We start from the raw sequence: 19,466 nt of genomic DNA, 5'->3' as shown, positions 1-19,466 counted from the left end.
ACATGTAATTATCAGGCAGTAAACCTGCATCGCAGGTAACTACGATATTCCACATTGCTAATAAAGTCCTGGCTCTCTTAACTAAAATAACTAATAATGTCTAATGTTGCTACCCCTGGACTTTTCAACTTATTTTATGATTGAATACAAAAAAAGATGTCAATTTTGTAATCATGGTATTAACTGGTTGACCAGTATTATAGGCAAGGTCTTAAAATGTGTTCAAAGTATACATCAGAGTCTGTGAAACATGAAGATACCCACTACACTTATATTGAGCAAAGAGTTATCTAAGCAAATGAAATGTGGATACTGTTAATCGACTGACTATATAAAATTCTATCTAGATATATGTATCTTCAGGATTCTGATGCTGGTATTGAGAAGGCTAACCCCTATTTTGTAAAACTACTGTTTGGAATTCTCTGCTGTTTTTTTAGATGGCCTCTTATTCTAAAAAAATAAAAATAAATAACTTTGCTTTCTAGCCTGCTTGAATAATGAGGAAGATAAACTTAGCTGTCTGACCTTGTAGGCCAGAGACTAGATATGCCCATACTCTCAATGCCATACCAGGTGCATTTTTTAATTGGATGGAACTGTGTTGTTTTCAAGGCCAGCAGCGAGATAACCACTAAGCACACATAGGGCTGGCTCTTTAATAAAAAGGGAAGTTCTGCTTGTAGCTTTGCTTAGAATTTGAATTCATTTTCTCTAAGCCCACCGCGGTGAATAAAGTGTAACTCCAAACTCTCTGAGCATTACTTGATTTATTCCAGTTCTCTGTAACAGTATTAGCGGTTTAAAGTTCACAGCTTACCTCGCTGATCTGTAGAGCATTGGTCTTTGCCAGAATGACTTCAGGCGTATCAGCAATGCTGGTGAATTTGAGGGTCTCAGGCTTTGTACGATACAGCTTTTCATTGAGGAGATCTTGGGCATTCTTCACTCTCACCACTTCCACAGAACCCTCTGGCAACCATCCAATACCCTTCAACCATTCCAGGTCTGATTTGTACACGTTCTACATGAAGGAGAGGACCACAGAGTGCAGAAGAGTCAATTTTGTAGTAGAACACAATGCCAACAAACCACACACAAGATCTCTATTTAAATCAGCTGGGTGGCCAATCCCATGAAACTCAAGGATCAGCATTAAATGTTAACATTTGGGCGTAATGTCTCTGGCACACATCTCTGGGAGAAGTTCACAGGATCTATCCTGCAGGAATTGGAGCAGGGCTGACAAGTGGCATTTGGGGAATGACAGACTGCAATGGCATAAAATGCAAAGCTGAGCTTTTGTGCTCACCACTTGAAACCTGCCTTTTATGTACCACTGGGAATTCCTACAGATATATCATCTGCAGGAATTTAGGGGAAAAAGTCCTTAGATGCATGTATAATGAGAAAAAATACATATCTATAAACATTTTTCTCTATATATGAAAACATAATATAAATATGTATTTTTCTATATGCACCAGATAAACTTGAAAGGCAAAATTTTCTTATGATTAACCTGTTTCTGAAACTTAGATATCTGATAATGTATCACAAATGTACTGGATCAGAACAACTGGGACTGAAATGTTTTATCTAATTACATAGAATAGCAGAGTGATTTTCATCTTGATGGATAAGGCCTTGTTGCATAAGAAGGAATCCTCTATAAGATTAAAAAATACTCAGAAAAACTCTACTATCATGAAATGTACAGACTATGCTAGGTTCTTTCTATGAAGATTACCAGTTAAATTCTGTCCCCAGAGAATACACTGTGATCACACACACAGGCACACATCTCCCCAAGGGTCTGGTGATAATATACGCACATCGCTCTGCAGTTCGTAGGCTTTCTTGGCCTGGATCACATCATTCTGATCTGGCAGACATGTCCACTGGTGCAGATAATTGCGATAATCCACGTCGCTAACCAGGACCTGGCATTTCTTGGCTTGAACAATCGACATCATGTCCAAGGGTGTATTGTAAATTCCTTTAGACTTCTCATAAGCTTTCCTATATTCTCGGTCACTCTGGATCTTGGCAGCATGGATAGACCATACCAATTTGGGGTCATCTTGTAGGCTGCGGAAACCCACGTGGTGGCCCAGTTGCTTACGGTAACCTTCTTTGTATTTGTACTAAAGTGGTGAAAAAACAGATAAAAAGATGTATGAAAATAATGTGTTAGAGAACTTTTCATGACATGTTTCAGAATATTTTCTTTAAAAAAAATATATTTTATTGATTTTTTACAGAGAGGAAGGGGGAGGGATAGAGAGTTAGAAACATCGATGAGAGAGAAACATTGATTAGCTGCCTCCTGCACACCTCCCACTGGGGATGTGCCCGCAACCAAGGTACATGCCCTTGACCGGAATCGAACCTGGGACTTTTCAGTCCGCAGGCCGACGCTCTATCCATTGAGCCAAGCCGGCCAGGGCAGAGAATATTTTCTTAATGTAAATTGGCTCGACATTGGGAGTCATTATGTACATCAGTTCACTTTAAAGAAATTAGAAAGGGCTGTTTAGATGGCTTTATAGAGGACATGAGTAAATCAGGAAGGACAGTATGGTGAACAAGAGTAATAAAAAATAATAATAGCTAACATTTACTGAGCCAGACTCTATCATGAGTGCTTCAAATGTATTAGGTTGATCTATCTGATATTGTTGATTTTTTTTAGTTAAAAATGGTTGACAGTGGCAATTATAAGTTCATTTAATCCTCACAACATCTTTATGTGGTAGTACTATTATTATCACATATTTCAAATGCGGGGGGCGGGGGGGGGGGAGGCACAGTAAGGATAACCATTGTCCCCAAAATTGCCTGGCAGATGGAAACATTAGGTCAGATGGAAACATTAGGTCAGAAGGTACTTCAAGTAGGAAAAAAATCATGTGTGATTTAGGAGACAGATAAGATGTACTAGTATGTTTCAGGAATGGAAAGCAACGTTGCTGGTTTGAATCAGAAGATGACAGTAAAAGACCCATGGATAAGAGTTGGTGGTCCACACTTGTCCTAAATGTTTTAGGACTAGAGTTAGATAGCGTCTCTTTCCCATGTTTAGATCCGATAGGCACATTTAGACAAAAGGGAGATAGAAAGAATGGGAATAAAGCAGATGCTGTGCTCAGGTATAGTTTTTAGAGATAAAAAGGAGGAAGAAGATAGAAAGAAACAGCTGGATACATGACATAAAAAATAGAGAAGAATGGGGAGAAAGGGAACAAAGATGGCTTAAAGATTTGGAACTGGGTGTGTGTGTGTGGGGGGGGAACTTGATAGGATAATTGTTTTGACCATTAGTAAGTTTTAAAAGTACTGTTAAATGAACTTCAAAAGGTTACTAAGAGCATTATACATAAGCCTCCAGGATAAAATCTTGTTTATAAAATGTGATTTCCCTCTAAGTCTTCTTGTTTGACACTTTCACCTATGATTTATAATTATGGAGAATGTCATAAATATTTTGGGGGTAAAATCACATTGTATCGGTTCCTGAATTTTCCCCAAGAATTTCACACAGACCCTTCACGATATTTTTCTTCTTCTTAGAAGCAACTTAGAAGTTATTTACATATATACCTCGTTTATGCTTACCTTAATGTTTTTTTTGTCCCATTTTAATGTTTTTTAAAATAAAGTCTTTAGTGTACGACAAAACATGATCATTTGTATAGATCTTTAAAAAACACCCAAATTCTTGAAAAAATACTCTGCCCATTTGTTGCACGGAGGAGGAGAAGCACAAGGAAACAAGGAGCCGTACCTCACTGGCGATTTCCCTGGAGGCTTTGGCATGCTTGATTTCAATGGCATCTGCTCTTATGTCGTAGCCTTTCTGCTTGGCCTCATTCCAGTCTTTCTGGTAGAGTTTCTATTGGGGGAAAAAAACAGGTTTGTTTACAAGAATTGAAGATAAGTGAATACACTCAAAGTGGTCATATGAGTCATAAGGCATAATGTCAATGATGGCAGCATAAGAACAGAACCTGTCACTTCTGAGTTCTTCTCTTGGTTATTGGTCATTTACTTTGTGGAGTGCAGGATACTTCCGATTAAATTTTCAAAGGTAAACATCTAAGTGTAGCAGCTAAACACCTAAATCTAAACATCTGAATCCAAACGAATATTTGAATATCTGCATTCATCACTATATGGCCCACATCTGAAGAAATCTCATTACACAGCAGATGAAAACTAAGAATCAATGGTGAACCTTCTTCCCAAGGCAACATATGAAACCTGATTAGATTTTCTTCCTAGTGTTGTCCTTTGACTTTTTAGAGGTCTCTCCTAACGATGTGGCAGATATATCATACATATCCTGCACTTTGCATATAATTAAAAGTTGTCGTTTGGCTTTTCTTATGGCATTTAAATGTCAAACAAGAAAGTTCTGGATCAATCAAAAACTTAATAAAGGCAATAGAAAAAAAGATAATAGAGACTGTTACCTCTTAAGAGGCATTTAACCAGGGATTTCATTATTCTCAAATGAGATACAATGAAACTGAGCTGTAAACATTAGATATAGGACAGTGATTTCAAGGTTGAAAGAAGTACACCAGTAAGATTCAGGTATCCCACACGTTGCAGTCCAGGGACTCAACCATGCATCTAAACTAACATTTAAAAGAGAATTTCCATTCATATTGCATTGGGAGCGGTAGCTAGAGAGAAAGTGTCGAGCACCAAAAGCTGTAAACATTTCTAAGAGAGGTAATTCTTCAATTATAACCCACTCCATAGCAAACAGATATTGACTCATAAAGGCATGGACACTTCATATCCATGCCACTTACATTGCTGATTTGCATGGCATTGATTTGGGCCTGCAGCATGACTGGCGTGTCGGAAGGAATGCTGATGTTGGTTTTGTCTTTATTCCAGGCTTCTTGATACAGTTTCTGTGGAGAGAAGGGAAATTTTATTTCAATATTTCATAGAGAATGGAGAAGTCTAAGTGACCATTTAATCTAAAAAAATGTTTTTATATATGGTTGTGATGGTTAATTTTATGTGCCAACTTGCCTAAGCCACAGTACCCAGGTATTTGGTCAAACATTATTCCAGACCTTCTGTGAAGGTATTTTTAAGATGACATTAACATCTCAGCAGACTTTGGGTAAAGCCTACTACCCTCCGTATTGTAGGTGGGCTTTTTCCAGTCAAAGGCCTTACTAGAAACAAGTCTGACCTCCCCTGAGCAAGAAGGAGCTCTGCCTGTCGATGCCTTTGCGCTTGAACTGCAGCTCCTTCCTGCCTCCAGTCTGCCGGCCCACCCTGCAGATGTTGGACTTGCCGGCTCCACAGCAGAACCAATTCCTTACAACCAATCTCTCTCTCCTACACACCCTATTGGTTCTGCTTTTCAGGAGAACCCTGACGAATACAATCTTACACCATTTAATATGCAGCATTGTGCAACAGGTTTTAGTATTTTATAGAACTTAAATATTTGTTTTCCTGACTCACAATGGAGTAACACTTTTCTAACTTTAGTGCTTCCAAATGTGTGGCAGGGGACAGGCACGTTGGCATGCGTCAGAGTTCTGCTTTGCATGCGCCCTCACTGAACTAGTGAAGAGACTCTTAGAGGTGCTCCCATCACCACAGTCTTTGAAGAGGAACAGTCCACCTGTCCCCTGTGGCTGGCCTCATTTGATAACAAAGCCCAACAAAAGAAAAGCCTGAGATAAGAGGGTTCTTACCTCACTAATTTGCAGAGAATTGGCTTTTGCCAGGACAACCTCTGGAGTGTCAGTAATGCAAGTGAATTTCAAGGCTTCTGGTCGCGTCCGATAGAGTCTTTCATTCATCAGGTCTTGAGCACCTTTCACCCTGGTCATTTCTACGGAGCCTTCTGGCATCCAGCCGATGCCACGCAGCCACTCCAGGTCTGCCTTATACACACTCTACAAGGGGTTAGAACAAAATTTTGTTCCCATGTTATTAAACAATGTGAATGGTGCCCCCCCTGGGGTTGTGCACAACCCATAGATCGGTCCACAGAGGAAATGACTGGACAATTAGTAAATCTACATCCTCCCATTCCACCTTTCCCAGCGTTCATGTTACGTACATCACTCTGCAGCTCATAGGCCCTCTTTGCTTGGATAATGTCGTTTTGATCAGGTAAGCATGTCCAGTGATGCAGGATATTCCGGTAGTCAATGTCACTGACCAGTGTCTGACATTTCTTGGCCAGCAAGATGCCTAACATATCCACTGGGGTACTGTACTTGGTCTTGAATTTTTCAAAGTCCTTCTTGTACTCTCTTTCGCTTTGAATCTTCCCTGCATTTATGGCACACATAATTTTGGGGTCATCTTCAATGCTCTGGGCTCCAATGTGGTGGCCTTTCTGTTTTTCATATGCTTCTTTGTATTTGTACTAAAATGTCAGAAATATAGGTTTAGAAATCCAGTTCTATTACCATATACACACTGACAATTACAACATGAACATCCAAATAGCAAACGGATAAGAATTTTACTTTGCAAATATTTTGGCATCTCTGTATAATTTTAAACTAACATTTTATGCTATCATTACACTAATAACTGTAGTGTAATCATATATCTTCATTGGTGGAACCCTTTCCTCCATCAACTCTAACTGTGATCCCAAAATGTATTTTTTTCTTCTCTATGACAACACAGGGAAAGGTCTTAGAACGTAGCAAGCAGGCCTGGAGGAATACATGTGGAAGCAGTTACAAAGTGGGGCCCGCCAGCCGCACTAGGGCTGTTCAGCCACTTGAGACCAAGGGGGTCAGATCGAGGGCACTTACGTCACTGGCAATGTCCCTCGAAGCCTTGGCACTTTTGATGGAAATAGCATCAGCTCTCAGGTCATAGTCCTTCATCTTTGATTCATCCCATCCCTTGGTGTAAAGTTTCTATGTGGAGGATAATACACAACAGAAAAATAAAAGGGTTATAGAAAGTTACTAGGTCTATTCCAGAAAGGAAGGTGGTAAGATAGAAAAAAAAGTATTTTAATTACTCCTAGAGAAGCTTAAACAACAATCAGAAAATCTCTTACTTGGCTGATATTGACAGAATTGCTCTTGGCCAGCATGATTTCGGGGGTGTCCGGCATCACATGGATGGAAGTTTTGTCAGCATCCCAAGCTTCTGTATATAAGTGCTATGAGGGAAATAAGACCCATTTTTTTAAAGGCAGTACATTACAGTTATTATCAAATTTAACTCACTTAAGTAAAATAGCCTATTTAAGGTTATTTGCAGGCAAGGGAAGCAAAAGGGTAGTGAGAAGAGTCAAACATGGCAATATTTAAACAGCCATATGACCATTTCACAGCTAACATGAAACAACATAATGTTCTCAAATTATTAATTCTTTTCATCCAGTAAAACTCAAGCTTACTCATAGTAGATGGAGCTTGGCTATAGAACTGTGATGGAGTAGAAATCCCTAGACTTCAGAGTCAATCCCAAGTTCAAACCCAACTCCACTATGTCCAAGTTATGTGATCTTGAAAAAGGCTCATAATGCCTCATATTCCTCATTTCTTGGAGGGAGATAATCATATATTTTTTTATTGAGTATTTTTTGAAGATTAACAATAACATATAAAATGCATCAGTCATTGTAGGCACTCAACAAATTTTGTATTTCTATTGCTGTTATCACTGTGGTTACTGCTGATGGGTGTGGTATAGAATAGAATTTCTGGAGCTTTAATACCCCTAATTCTGCAGTTTGCTGAAGGCCAACTTCACATTCTTCACTGAGCAAACACTCAATATCACCACCTGAATGTTCGGAAGATGTCCAGGCAGGTGTGGGAGAATTTAGATAAGTTGAATTCCATCTAAAATTAGCCCAGACTCAATAAACAGATTGCTAGAACTCTGGAAAAAAGAACTGATCATCTATCTTATGTAATAAAATTGAACGCAACAATAGCAGCTCACTTTTCAAAACGGATTTCCACAACCTAAGGAGAAAGAATAAACCAAGCAACTAATTTGAGTTGTGCATTGGTACTTCTATAAACATGGTGTTTCCCAGACTTTAGAACAAAAGGCTAAATGTTATATATTTCTCACTTTATGAACTACATTCATGAAAGGTATGACTTAGGTAACGGGAAAGAGCTGAAGACTAACCTTGCTCATTGTCAGGGCATTACTCTTTGCCAGGACAATTTCTGGGGTATCTGTAATGCATGTGAATTTGAGCTTATCTGCAGGCAGACGGTACTTCCTGTCACTCAGGATTTCGCCAGCTCTCTTCACCTTTTCGACCTCTACAGAGCCAATGGGCACCCATCCAATGCCTCGCAGCCACTCAAGATCAGCCTTGTAAATAGCCTGAAAATGAAATAAAGTCAATATTTATAAAAGTTACCTAGACAACTTGGTGTCTGACCCTGATTTAGCATCTACAGAGGCTGTATAATTCTGAATCTTACTTGTGTAAATTTCTGGGAAGACCCTCTGTACCACAGTGTACAGAGGAGCTACTTAAACACTTTGTTCCTGAAGGTAGCCTTGTTTTAAAACCCCCGAAATCGCTATAATAATATGTGATTTCATTGATACAAAAGCATTTTAAGGAAATTACTGTCTGCTTCCTGATACAAAGAGCTTATTTTCCGATTTGATTGCCCATATCTCCTTGTGTGGGACTAATAGAACACAGTTTGTTCTTATCTAATTGGACATTGGCCTTCACAGCCAGTCCTATAATCTAAAGAAAGGATGACCACACGTTGAATTAATGCGCTTTCTGGGAACAACAAAAAGGGTGTCTTTTTTCATATAATTCTATATACATGCTTCTAAGACAAAGAGTACATATATTTTTACTCTTATTTATGTTATTTTCAGTCCTCTTTTCTGTCATAATTCAAATAAATAAGGTATTTCATCTTTCAGTTTTATTCTTTGAATTTAAATAAATGCTTGAAGGATAATTTTTCTCATTAGTAAGGGTAACAATCCTTTTTATTTTTATGGATTTTTTGGGAAACTTTCTTTTTACAATGCCACTATTTATCATTCTTTTGAAAGTGACTACTTATGAGAGCCTGATTTAAAAAACAACAAGGAGCTACTAAACCAATAAGGTAGCATTTAAGTGCTCAGGGCAGTTTACTAGCTGACAACAAAAGTACCTGACATATTCCTAGGAAACTGCTGTTTTCAGCTTCTTGGATAAATTATCTCAATGTATAATTCATTCCTAAACTTTCTTTTACAAGTTATAATAGATATTTCCTGTAAATTAATTAGTCAGAAAAAGGTAATGTAATCCATTCATTTGGAAAATTAGGTTGAGTTAAACTAGAATATCAATGAACTTAGATAGAAAAAAATATATATATTTATTTTCATTAACCTCTAATGGAAATATAGCATTTCTTTCAATTATGAGTTTAGTCGAGAGATCATAGTAGTATTGCCACTACATGGGATTTGGTTGGCAACAGACATCACAAATATTTTCATTTCCAATTACAGTTGTGCAGACATCTTAAAATATTTATGCTCATCACTTCTTTGAAATTAAGCTAGTTACTACACTCACTGCTAGATATTTTCATTTAATGTGTTAATAAAAATCCATATGTATATGCATACATATACATATAAACACATATGTATGTATATATATTTTAAATGTATACATTTTATGACACTGTCCTGAGAAGTTGTCCATAGGTCTCGCCAGATTGCCAACAAATTCCATGGCACACAAGAAGTTAGACTTCTTTTTTAAGCTTTTAAAACACATTCTGAATAATAGTAGACCTACTCACATCACTCTGAAGGTCATAGGCCTTCCGAGCCTGAATGACATCGTTCTGGTCGGGCAGACAGGTCCACTCATGCAGGGGATGCTTGTAGTCTATGTCGCTTACAAGGATCTGGCACTTCTTGGCCAGCACCACCCCCAGCATGTCCACGGGGCTGCTGAACTTGGTCTTCGACTTCTCAAAGTCCTTCTTGTACTCCCTGTCACTCTGGATCTTGGCCACATGCATGGACCACATCATCTTGGGGTCATCTTTGATGTTCCGGGCTCCAATGTGGTGGCCGAGCTGTTTACGATAGCCTTCCTTGTACTTGTACTGAAAAAAAGAAAAGGGATATGAGTCTAATGATAAGAACATCTCATTTATATCACATTTCATAATTTCATACACAAATTCCTGTATTTATTTTAATCTTTGCTACAATTAGTGTGAGAGAGAAAGGTAAATATTATCAAGCCCACTTACCTCACTGGCAATATCTCTTGAAGCCTTGGCTGCTTGGATTGGAATGGCATCCACACGCAAGTCATAGCCTTCCTTCTTGGACTCTTCCAAAGCAAGTTTATAGAGTTTCTGCATAAAAGAGAGTCATTAAAGCACTCCTCCTTTCATAAAAAAGAAAACTGTTATTTATTGAACTTTCTTCATCCTCATTTAAGCTACAGAAACAAATCCACAAAGTGAAGTATTAGGGTGGGTTTGTACAAAATTTGGTTTTATAGGCACTTAAAGATTTTAAGGCACATGTTCTAAACTTTGGAATTTTATTGATTGGCAAATTTCAAAAATTTGGGGTTGCCAAAATTTTGTCTTGTCAAACAAATACATGCTAAAAAACCTATTTACTATCACTATCATAAAATAAAAGAAAGGCCATTTTAATATTTAAAAAGGAGAAAGAATAAGGAAAGTACTTTAAAACTAAATATATTTGGACTCATAAAAAATTCAATGCCTTGTCCTTTTTCTTCCTCATTTTGTTGTGGGTTATCATTACAGAATGTGATCTATTTATAGAGTTTCAGAATCATTGGCCTGATGAAAATGTTGTTCCTGAATGAAACACATAGAAAAATGCTTGCAAATAACATTTATTAATAACATTAATAAAGCAGCAAAAATAATCATTAGCAAGTGAGTTCTAAGCCTGTGCCTGCCTGATAAATAGTTTTTTAACCAAATAATGACTTGATACCCACATTGTCACATAGGGGAAGGCTTGAGGAGTATAATTCCTATTGGAACATTCCTCCATAAGCATTCCATTCCCTGATATTTGGTTACTAAAGGGCTGGCCTACTTTGTAGATCTAACATATAGTCCAAAATTGAATCAAGTCCTATCTCTTACTAGCAATGTTAGTTTGGAGTATGTATAATAAATTAGTCAAAACAGTTTAAGAAGACAGTTACAACAGTTCATTTTTGCCTTACTGTTCATTATAAAAGCAATAGTTTACTCACATCACTATAGTTTATTCTGTTAAGCTTGGCTAGCATGATTTCTGGAGTGTCAGGCATGACATGGATTGTTTTCTTATCATTGTCCCAGGCTTCAGTATATAAGCGCTATGGAAAAAAAAGATGAGAAAAATTATTTTGGAATTCACAGATACTTCTTTGATTATGTGCCAGTTATTTCTCCTCTATACAAAGTACAAATAAAATTATTAAAGTTGCATATAGTCCTGTTTTATGTAGATAAATTAGTATTTCTAAGAGTATTTATCTCACTATTTTGTTCACTCAGATTTTTGTTTCTTTAAAAAAACAGTTATGAAAGTATAATTGGATTGCAGCATTTAAAATCTGTAGTTATAAAATAATTACAGCATATTGCATTTTTAACATAAGTTTAATATAAGTAACTATGATATTATAATGGAAAAGTAATTTTTAAAAGTATCATAAACCCTATGGGAATTTTTAAAATGTAGTAATATGTTAGTATTTTTAAATTGTTCTAAGGTGAATTTTGGTATCTAACAGGGAGGAGTGAAGACTCACCTTATTCATGTTTATAGCATTGCTCTTTGCCAGCACCTGCTCCGGGGTGTCAGTTATGCTGGTAAATTTCAGTGTATCTGGACGCTGACGGTAGATATTATCACTCAGGATCTCTGTGGCCCTCTTGGCTTTAACAACTTCCAAGGAGCCAATTGGAACCCAGCCAATGCCTTTCATCCATTCAAGGTCTGACTTATACAAATTCTGCAAATCAACAGATTAAAAAACCACATTCATTAATTAATGTTCCAGATTCAATGTCACAAAATGGCTCATACTAGAGAAAATACGAAGCACTGATGAACAGATAAGGCTCCCAGCACAATCACTCATTCATAAACATTATTGAATTCAGAGTATATTTTTTTACTAAGTATCTTTTTGTACAGAGTATTATACCAAGAACTAGGAAAGATTTTTTTTTATATAATAAAAGACACAGTCATGTCCTTGAGTGTATTACAAATTTTTTACACAAGATAGTATATTAGATATTTCCCAAATTACTCCTTTTATTTTACTCTCAGTAGGACATGCTAATTGTTAATAAAATTAGATTATTGTTTTCTTAAGAACCAACTTTATTTTATTTTTTATTGAATTTATTGTGGTGGCATTGGTTCACAAAGCCATACAGGCTTCAAGTATACAACTCAACAAAACATCATTAAAAAGATAAGAATGCCTTAGAATTTTCCTGTCAGTAGGTATAAAATATGAATGTTTTTAAAAATAATTTAGTGTACTATACTTTTGTTTCCTAACTCTCCCCACACTACCCTCCATTGACATATACATACATTTCTACCACTTCTGCAAAAAATAAAAAAAAGGGGAGCTATATATTTTTTGAGGATTAAGTTTCATCTAACTCAGACAAAGGAAGCCTAAATTACCAGGAAGAAATATACCTGTATAAAATTGATAATATATACTTTATTTCATATTTTACATATAACTTTTGGGGAAGAAAAATTGTGGAATAATTTGTAGTGCTATCAATGGCAAACTGTTTTGGAACATTCAATTGTATACTATTTAGAAGTATGCAAACAAATTCCAGTCCATTGGTACTAGTCAGAACCCACGGACATGCTTCAGATCTGCTTTTAACATGCAGAACCAGCATCAGGAATACTCACGTCGCTCTGGAGGTCATAAGCTTTCCGAGCGTGGATGACGTCATTCTGGTCGGGCAGGCACGTCCACTCATGAAGGAGATGTTTATAGTCCACATCACTGACCAAGGTCTGACATTTCTTGGCCAAAACGATGCCAAGCATGTCCACCGGGCTGCTGTATCTGGTCTTGTATTTCTCAAATTCTTTCTTGTACTCGCGGCTGCTCAGCACTTTGGCAATGTGAAGGGACCACATCATCTTGGGGTCGTCATGGATGGCTCGGGCACCAATGTGGTGACCCAGTTGCTTACGATAAGCTTCTTTGTATTTGTACTGAAAGAGAGAACCAGTAACAGAGGAGGAAGCTTGACGAGCTCTTCCCTGTTGTTCTTGCTGTGGTGATGCTTTTCTGTGAAACCCTTAAGACACTAGGGCGTTTCATCATGTGATGCTACACATTGGGGCCTGCTGACTCCCAAGGAAGAGGTTGGTGTGCCTACTCTCATACTCCCACAGTATAACTCCCCAATGACTCCTTTACATCGTGCTAAAAATTATTTGTTGGCAAAAAGTGATTAAACATGAACATTGAAAGGCTGAGCTCAATTAGAGTGACAGTGTCTCAGAAGTCGGTCATGTGGGTGGGTACATCCAGGATGTGTTTACATGGTTCATTAATTTTATTTTCCTAAGGCATTCTGATAAATTTCCTCTGCACAAATAATCGGGGGGAGGGGGGGAGGGGGGAGGTGTAGTTTAAAACCAGGCAATTTTTGTTGTTTGATGGGTATAGAGTTTCAGTTTTGCCAGATGAAGAAGTGAGAACATACTTAACACTACTGAACTGTACACTGCATAATGGTGTTATGTGTTGCTTTATCATGCTAAAAAATGAAAAACCTGCAAAAATGGACAATAGTGTTACTCTTGGATTAATATCTAGGTTGTCAATGAATCTGATATTTTTATCTTTAGGGTAAAGGAATATTGATTTTGTGGACCCCTCAGCAGGAAAATTTATAGCTTTCTTGCTATTCTATGTCCTTCTTCAAGTCATGGGGAGAACTCAGTTAAACTTACTTCTTTCCTGGGGTTTTGCTTTGGGTGTATCCCAAGGAGAGCTCAATACATGTCCATCTAACTAATCAAAGCACTCAGTTTTACTAAGCAAAGCCCAAGTGGCAAGAATCAAAGGAACCACATTCCAAACCCAGGCTTTGTCCTGTGATGCTTGTGACCTTGGGCAGGTTACCTACTGTCTCAAAGCCTCCATGAATTTGCCTACACAATAAAGGTGGCTAAGATGGATGATGACTGAAGAGACTTCCGGCTGGGTTCCTATACTGTGATGCCCCATGTAGGGCCTGGCCTGTTGGTAACAAAGGCAGGGACTTCATCAGCTCTTACATCACTGGCGATGTCCCTGGAGGCCTTGGCAGCCACAATGGAAAGGGCGTCACTCCTCAAGTCATAGCCTTCTTTCTTGGCTTCTTCCATGGCCTGGCGATAGAGGCTCTGAGAACAGAGGAATACCTTTTAGACACAGCACTTGCTTTCACTCTAAAAATGTATTTTTGCCAAAGGAAGACTACCTTTGGATGCAGAACTGCACTAGTATATTCTGCTTTGAATATATTTTAAAAAGATATAAGCATGCCTCTTCTTTATAGATACATTGTTTTAGGCAAAATGTAATCAATATGGGTAAAACAATGAATATGGCCAAGTCTTGAAAATGAGTACTTAAATTTTCCAGTGTTCTCAAACTGAAGAAAAGTCTGCCTTCCCCCTCTTTTGTTAAAAATGAAGACACATGCACGTACACACACACACACACACACACACACACACACACACACACACACGAAATCAAGATTTTTCCTGAATAAACCAGATAATTGTTCTTTGTCAAGAACAACTGGGCAAGAAGCTTTTTCTGCAACAGTATTTCTGGACTGCAAAGATATATGATGACAAATTTAGCTAGAGATAATGCATAAAAAATGTATTTTACTGTCTTCGGACAATTCCAAAATGGATAAATCTAAGAATTCTCTTTCAGTTCTTGTAAATAAACAAATAAACCTCAAGTTATTTTGAGCATGTTAAAAACTTAGTTTTCATGGTGACTTGAGTGTGAAGGGAAAAAATTAAAGTTACTAAGCAACTATTTTGTACCAGGCTCCACACTGGGCATATTACATATATGACCTTATTTAGTCATCACAGAAATTCTTCAAGATAGGCATTTTTATCTTGTTTTACAGATGAGTAACTGAGGAAAAACTCACAGAACAAATTTGTAGCAAGTAATAATCTGATAAGAGTAATAAATATTTTAATTAAAATTATAATTTGTTTCAATCATTAATAGTTGACTTTGAGAGCTTTTCCTCCCTTTCTGGAGAAATTTTTGTATTTATCAATTTCTCTATCTATCTATCTATCTATCTATCTATCTATCTATCTATTTTTTAAATTCAGTAATACATATATTCAGGGTAGAGTAATGGGCATAAAAATAAAATTATTTGAACCACATGAGAATTAAATCCATAATTCTGACCTTCTTACTACACCAGCAAAGATCAATGTGGTCAGATCAAGGAAATAAAGTAAATAGTCTTACCTCACTATAATTTATTTTATTTTGTCTTGCCAACATAATTTCAGGTGTATCAGGCATGATATGGATTTGGGTCTTGTCTTTGTCCCAGGCTTCTGTGTATAAGCGCTGTGAAAGATAAAAAGGTTAATGAATTAGAAACGCAATGCTTGCTGTAAACAGGAGTTTGCAATTTAGAGATCATGACAAAGTTGAAAGCCAGCATCCTTACTATCTGTGCTGTGTACTTTAGTATACCATACTCTTCAGTCACTTTGATATTACAAGATATACACTGATTGGCCAGATTATTATGATCTCTGAATGCATAATAATCTGGCCACTCAATATATATATATATATATGTGTGTGTGTGTGTGTGTGTGTGTGTGTGTGTGTGTGTATGTGTATATATACATACACACACATATATATTTTAGAGGCCTGGTGCATGAATTCATGCATGGGTGGGGTCCAGCCAGCCTGGTCAGGGGGAGGGGACATGGGTGGTTGGCCGGCCTGCCTGCTGGTCGAACTCCTGATTGAGGGGACAATTTGCATATTAGCCTTTTATTATATAGAATATAAACTGAGTGGCCAGATTATTATGCTTTCAGAGATCATAATAATCTGGCCACTCAGTGTATATTATCACTAAATGTAAATGTAGACTAAGATATAACTAGTAAACATGTGTGTTTCATTTCAAGATCACCTCCATTCCAATTAAATGAAAAGCAAATATTTCCAAGCATATATGCACATCCATATGCACTGTGGCTATATAAACAAATCCTTCCCATAGTTTTGCTGTTTGTTTGTTTATTAACTGCAAATGTACCTGGATTAGCCATCTCCAGATTTCTTATTTTATAAATGTTATGGAGATGTGCATTTGACTTGTTTGTTCTATATTTACCTAGACGAGTACCCAACAAGGAAGAAACCTTCATAGAAAACCATGTATACCTCTCATAGACTTCAAACAGTTTGTACACCAAACAGTTGTCCTGTTCTTAATTCTGGCTATTTCACAAGAGAACTCAAAGCAGAAATTCCCACATATATTTTTGAAATCCTAATGTAATTGAATAGAGAACTCAACCAAATCACTATACATGGATGGCAATGGAATAAGACAAAAAAGATGAATTAACTATCAATATCCAAGAGCATATAGCCCTGTTTTACTTTCCCCCAAATTGGGGGCTCACCTTGTTCATGGTGATGGCGTTGTTCTTTGCCAGCACCTGCTCCAGGGAGTCAGTCACGCTGGTGAATTTCTGCTTGTCTGGAGGCTGCCGGTAGATGTTGTCACTCAGGATCTCTGCAGCTCTCTTGCACTTGACCACATCCAGAGACCCGATGGGGACCCAGCCAATGCCTCTCATCCACTGGAGATCTGATTTATACATGTTCTGGTGAGATAAACACAAAGGCAAGTATTACTCAAGCTGCTATGACACTTGATTTGGAAAATAAAAGAAAAAGACTGGAAACCTTGGATAGCCAGACTCCATGTCTATGTCTTTTAAAACATAAAGGCCAATTGGATAGAGCTTCATGTATTATGATCTCTTTAAAAAAAAAAAAGGCACAATGAATGAGGGGTGAGAGGAAAAGCATTATTCTTTCTGAGAGCTTTGTCTAATCCTAGATCCTTATCTATGTATTACTACAGTTATTTTCAACCTTTTAAATCTCATGGCACACAAAAACTAATTACTAAAACTCTATGGCACATGAAAAAATATGTTATATTTTTTGTTGATCTAAAAAAAAAAGGTATAATTTTGACTCATTCACACCAGACGGCTATTGTTGTGTTGGCTATTGTCATATTTTAATTCGACAATCAAAGGGAAAAAAGGTCAGTGCTCCTGACTAAATAGTCAGGTATTGCATGTTTTAAAAATTCTTGCAGCACGATGGTTGAATATCACTGTATCACTATCTTAAGGTTGGTCACCATTGGTATTTAATGGGTCTCAGTACTCACGTCGCTCTGGATTTCATAGGCCTGCCGAGCGTGGATGACGTCGTTCTGGTCGGGCAGGCACGTCCACTGGTGCAGGTAGTTCTTATAGTCAATGTCACTGACTAAGGTCTGGCATTTCTTGGCCAGCACCACTCCCAGCATGTCCACGGGGCTGCTGTACCTGGTCTTCGACTTCTCAAAGTCCTTCTTGTACTCCCTGTCACTCTGGATCTTGGCCACATGCATGGACCACATCATCTTGGGGTCATCCTTAATGTTCCGGGCTCCAATGTGGTGGCCAAGCTGCTTGCGGTAACCATCTTTGTATTTGTACTGAAATAAAAGCAGTGATTTTAAAAATAAAATAAATAGAAAGGGCTAAAAGTTTCATTAATTTAAAAGTTTATTATTTCAAAATTGGTAATTCTTTCAGAGAAATGGAATCATCTGAATATCAACTTATCTCCTCATCCTAAACTCTGATTAGACTTCACAATACTCTAATGAGAAGATAATGCCAAACTACATAGTTTTATAGTTTGCAGACATTAAGTCCCTAAAACAAAAGAAGCAACACTTTTAGGAAAAATCAGTCAGAATTATATGCTGCCTGTTCTTCATCTTGGGCCAGTGAAACCAGAAATTTTACATATGATTTTGAGAATGCTACTCCTGAGTACACAGGTACCATTTCACCCTCCAAACCACCTGTTACCCCTCCCAAACCGGGCTCTGCTGACTTTTATTGGACTCCCTGAAATGGACTGGTTTGGGTTTTCCATCCAGTGTGTCCGGCTCTGTCACACATCAAATTTGGCTGAGGTTTGTTGGGATTTCTCAAGTAAGAAATCAGATTCTATAACTACAAGAAAGCATATCGTTGGAGGTGGTGGGAAGTGCTGACTCTGGATATTTTCTCTCCACTTCAGGTAACAAAATGACGCAAATCTTAATGTATATTTATGGAAGTCTGAGTTCTCCACCAAAGGACCCACTTCCTTCAGAGACAGCGGAAAGAGAAATCAGGTTCACCCTTTTGTTGGTTTTTGGTTGTTTGCCTTTGCTTTTCTGTTTTTCATGAAAAGGACATCAAAGGAGGCACTTAAGATAATTTTTCAGAGGAAGAGTTGGCAAAAATGCAGAGCAGGTTTGGGGAAAGGTGTATTTCCCTAGACCTAGCTGTAACCAGGTCTCTTTCTGTTGTTGAAGCAATACATGTAACCACGTTACTTTTTTAAAACTTTTCTGGCATTTTCTTATTTCTCTGTGAGTCCTGTGCTCAAAATATGGAGATGAATGCCTCATAATTGTAGATATGAACAATTGTATATTCAAATTTAATTTAATACTGAAGTTTAGGATACCCTTCTCTATGGGGCCTGGATATTAAAGTCTTTTGGAGTTAAAAATATAAAAGAGTCCCACAGCTACTGGTCTGCAGCTGTTCTCATGGTGGCAGTTGTGGCATTCCTCTGTGGGGAAGAAATTGTTACATGATCAAACACCTCTTTCTTAGCAAAACAGAAAGTGGGCATGTGTGTGACAAACATGAGATGTATTCCATAGTTTTGTGTGGCTAAGGAGATGATTTTGAAAATCAAGATTTATTGTGGTCCAGCCGGTGTGGCTCCGTGGTTGAGCATTGATTGACCTATGAACCAGGAGGTCATGGTTTGATTCCCAGTTAGGGCATATGCACCACGTTGCAGGCTCGATCCCCAGTATGGGACGTGCAGGAGGCAGCCAATCAATGGTTCTCTCATCATTGATGTTTCTACCTCTCTCTCCCTCTCCCTTCCTCTCTGAAATCAATAAAAATTTATTTAAAAAAGAGATTTGTGTCTGGACTAGGGTAAAAAAGATATAACTACTTAAATAATGTTGTTTCTAAAAAAAAAAAGAAAAAAATATATAAAAGAGCTTTTTCTAATGAAAACAATTTCT

The 19,466-nt window shown here is 37.5% G+C and overlaps 1 protein-coding gene across 1 annotated transcript in view; it reads right to left on the bottom strand.

The window, feature by feature from the left end:
* NEB (nebulin) overlaps positions 1-19,466 on the bottom strand; it is a gene marked incomplete at its 5' end in the record, with an annotated part of 191,460 nt that overhangs the window by 82,776 nt on the left and 89,218 nt on the right. Inside the window, 18 exons of the mRNA XM_079783149.1 lie at positions 821-1,024; positions 1,836-2,147; positions 3,788-3,895; positions 4,824-4,928; positions 5,733-5,936; positions 6,104-6,415; positions 6,816-6,923; positions 7,070-7,174; positions 8,161-8,364; positions 9,816-10,127; positions 10,278-10,385; positions 11,276-11,380; positions 11,819-12,022; positions 12,961-13,272; positions 14,347-14,454; positions 15,569-15,673; positions 16,759-16,962; positions 17,544-17,855. Coding sequence (XP_079639275.1) covers positions 821-1,024; positions 1,836-2,147; positions 3,788-3,895; positions 4,824-4,928; positions 5,733-5,936; positions 6,104-6,415; positions 6,816-6,923; positions 7,070-7,174; positions 8,161-8,364; positions 9,816-10,127; positions 10,278-10,385; positions 11,276-11,380; positions 11,819-12,022; positions 12,961-13,272; positions 14,347-14,454; positions 15,569-15,673; positions 16,759-16,962; positions 17,544-17,855 — 3,432 coding nt within the window. The remainder of the gene's footprint in view (positions 1-820; positions 1,025-1,835; positions 2,148-3,787; positions 3,896-4,823; positions 4,929-5,732; positions 5,937-6,103; positions 6,416-6,815; positions 6,924-7,069; positions 7,175-8,160; positions 8,365-9,815; positions 10,128-10,277; positions 10,386-11,275; positions 11,381-11,818; positions 12,023-12,960; positions 13,273-14,346; positions 14,455-15,568; positions 15,674-16,758; positions 16,963-17,543; positions 17,856-19,466) is intronic.

The sequence above is a fragment of the Cnephaeus nilssonii genome, assembly GCF_951640355.1.
Source record: "Cnephaeus nilssonii genome assembly, chromosome: 10".
NCBI classification, from domain to species: Eukaryota; Metazoa; Chordata; class Mammalia; order Chiroptera; family Vespertilionidae; genus Cnephaeus; species Cnephaeus nilssonii.
This window is presented reverse-complemented; position numbering and strand designations above follow the sequence as displayed.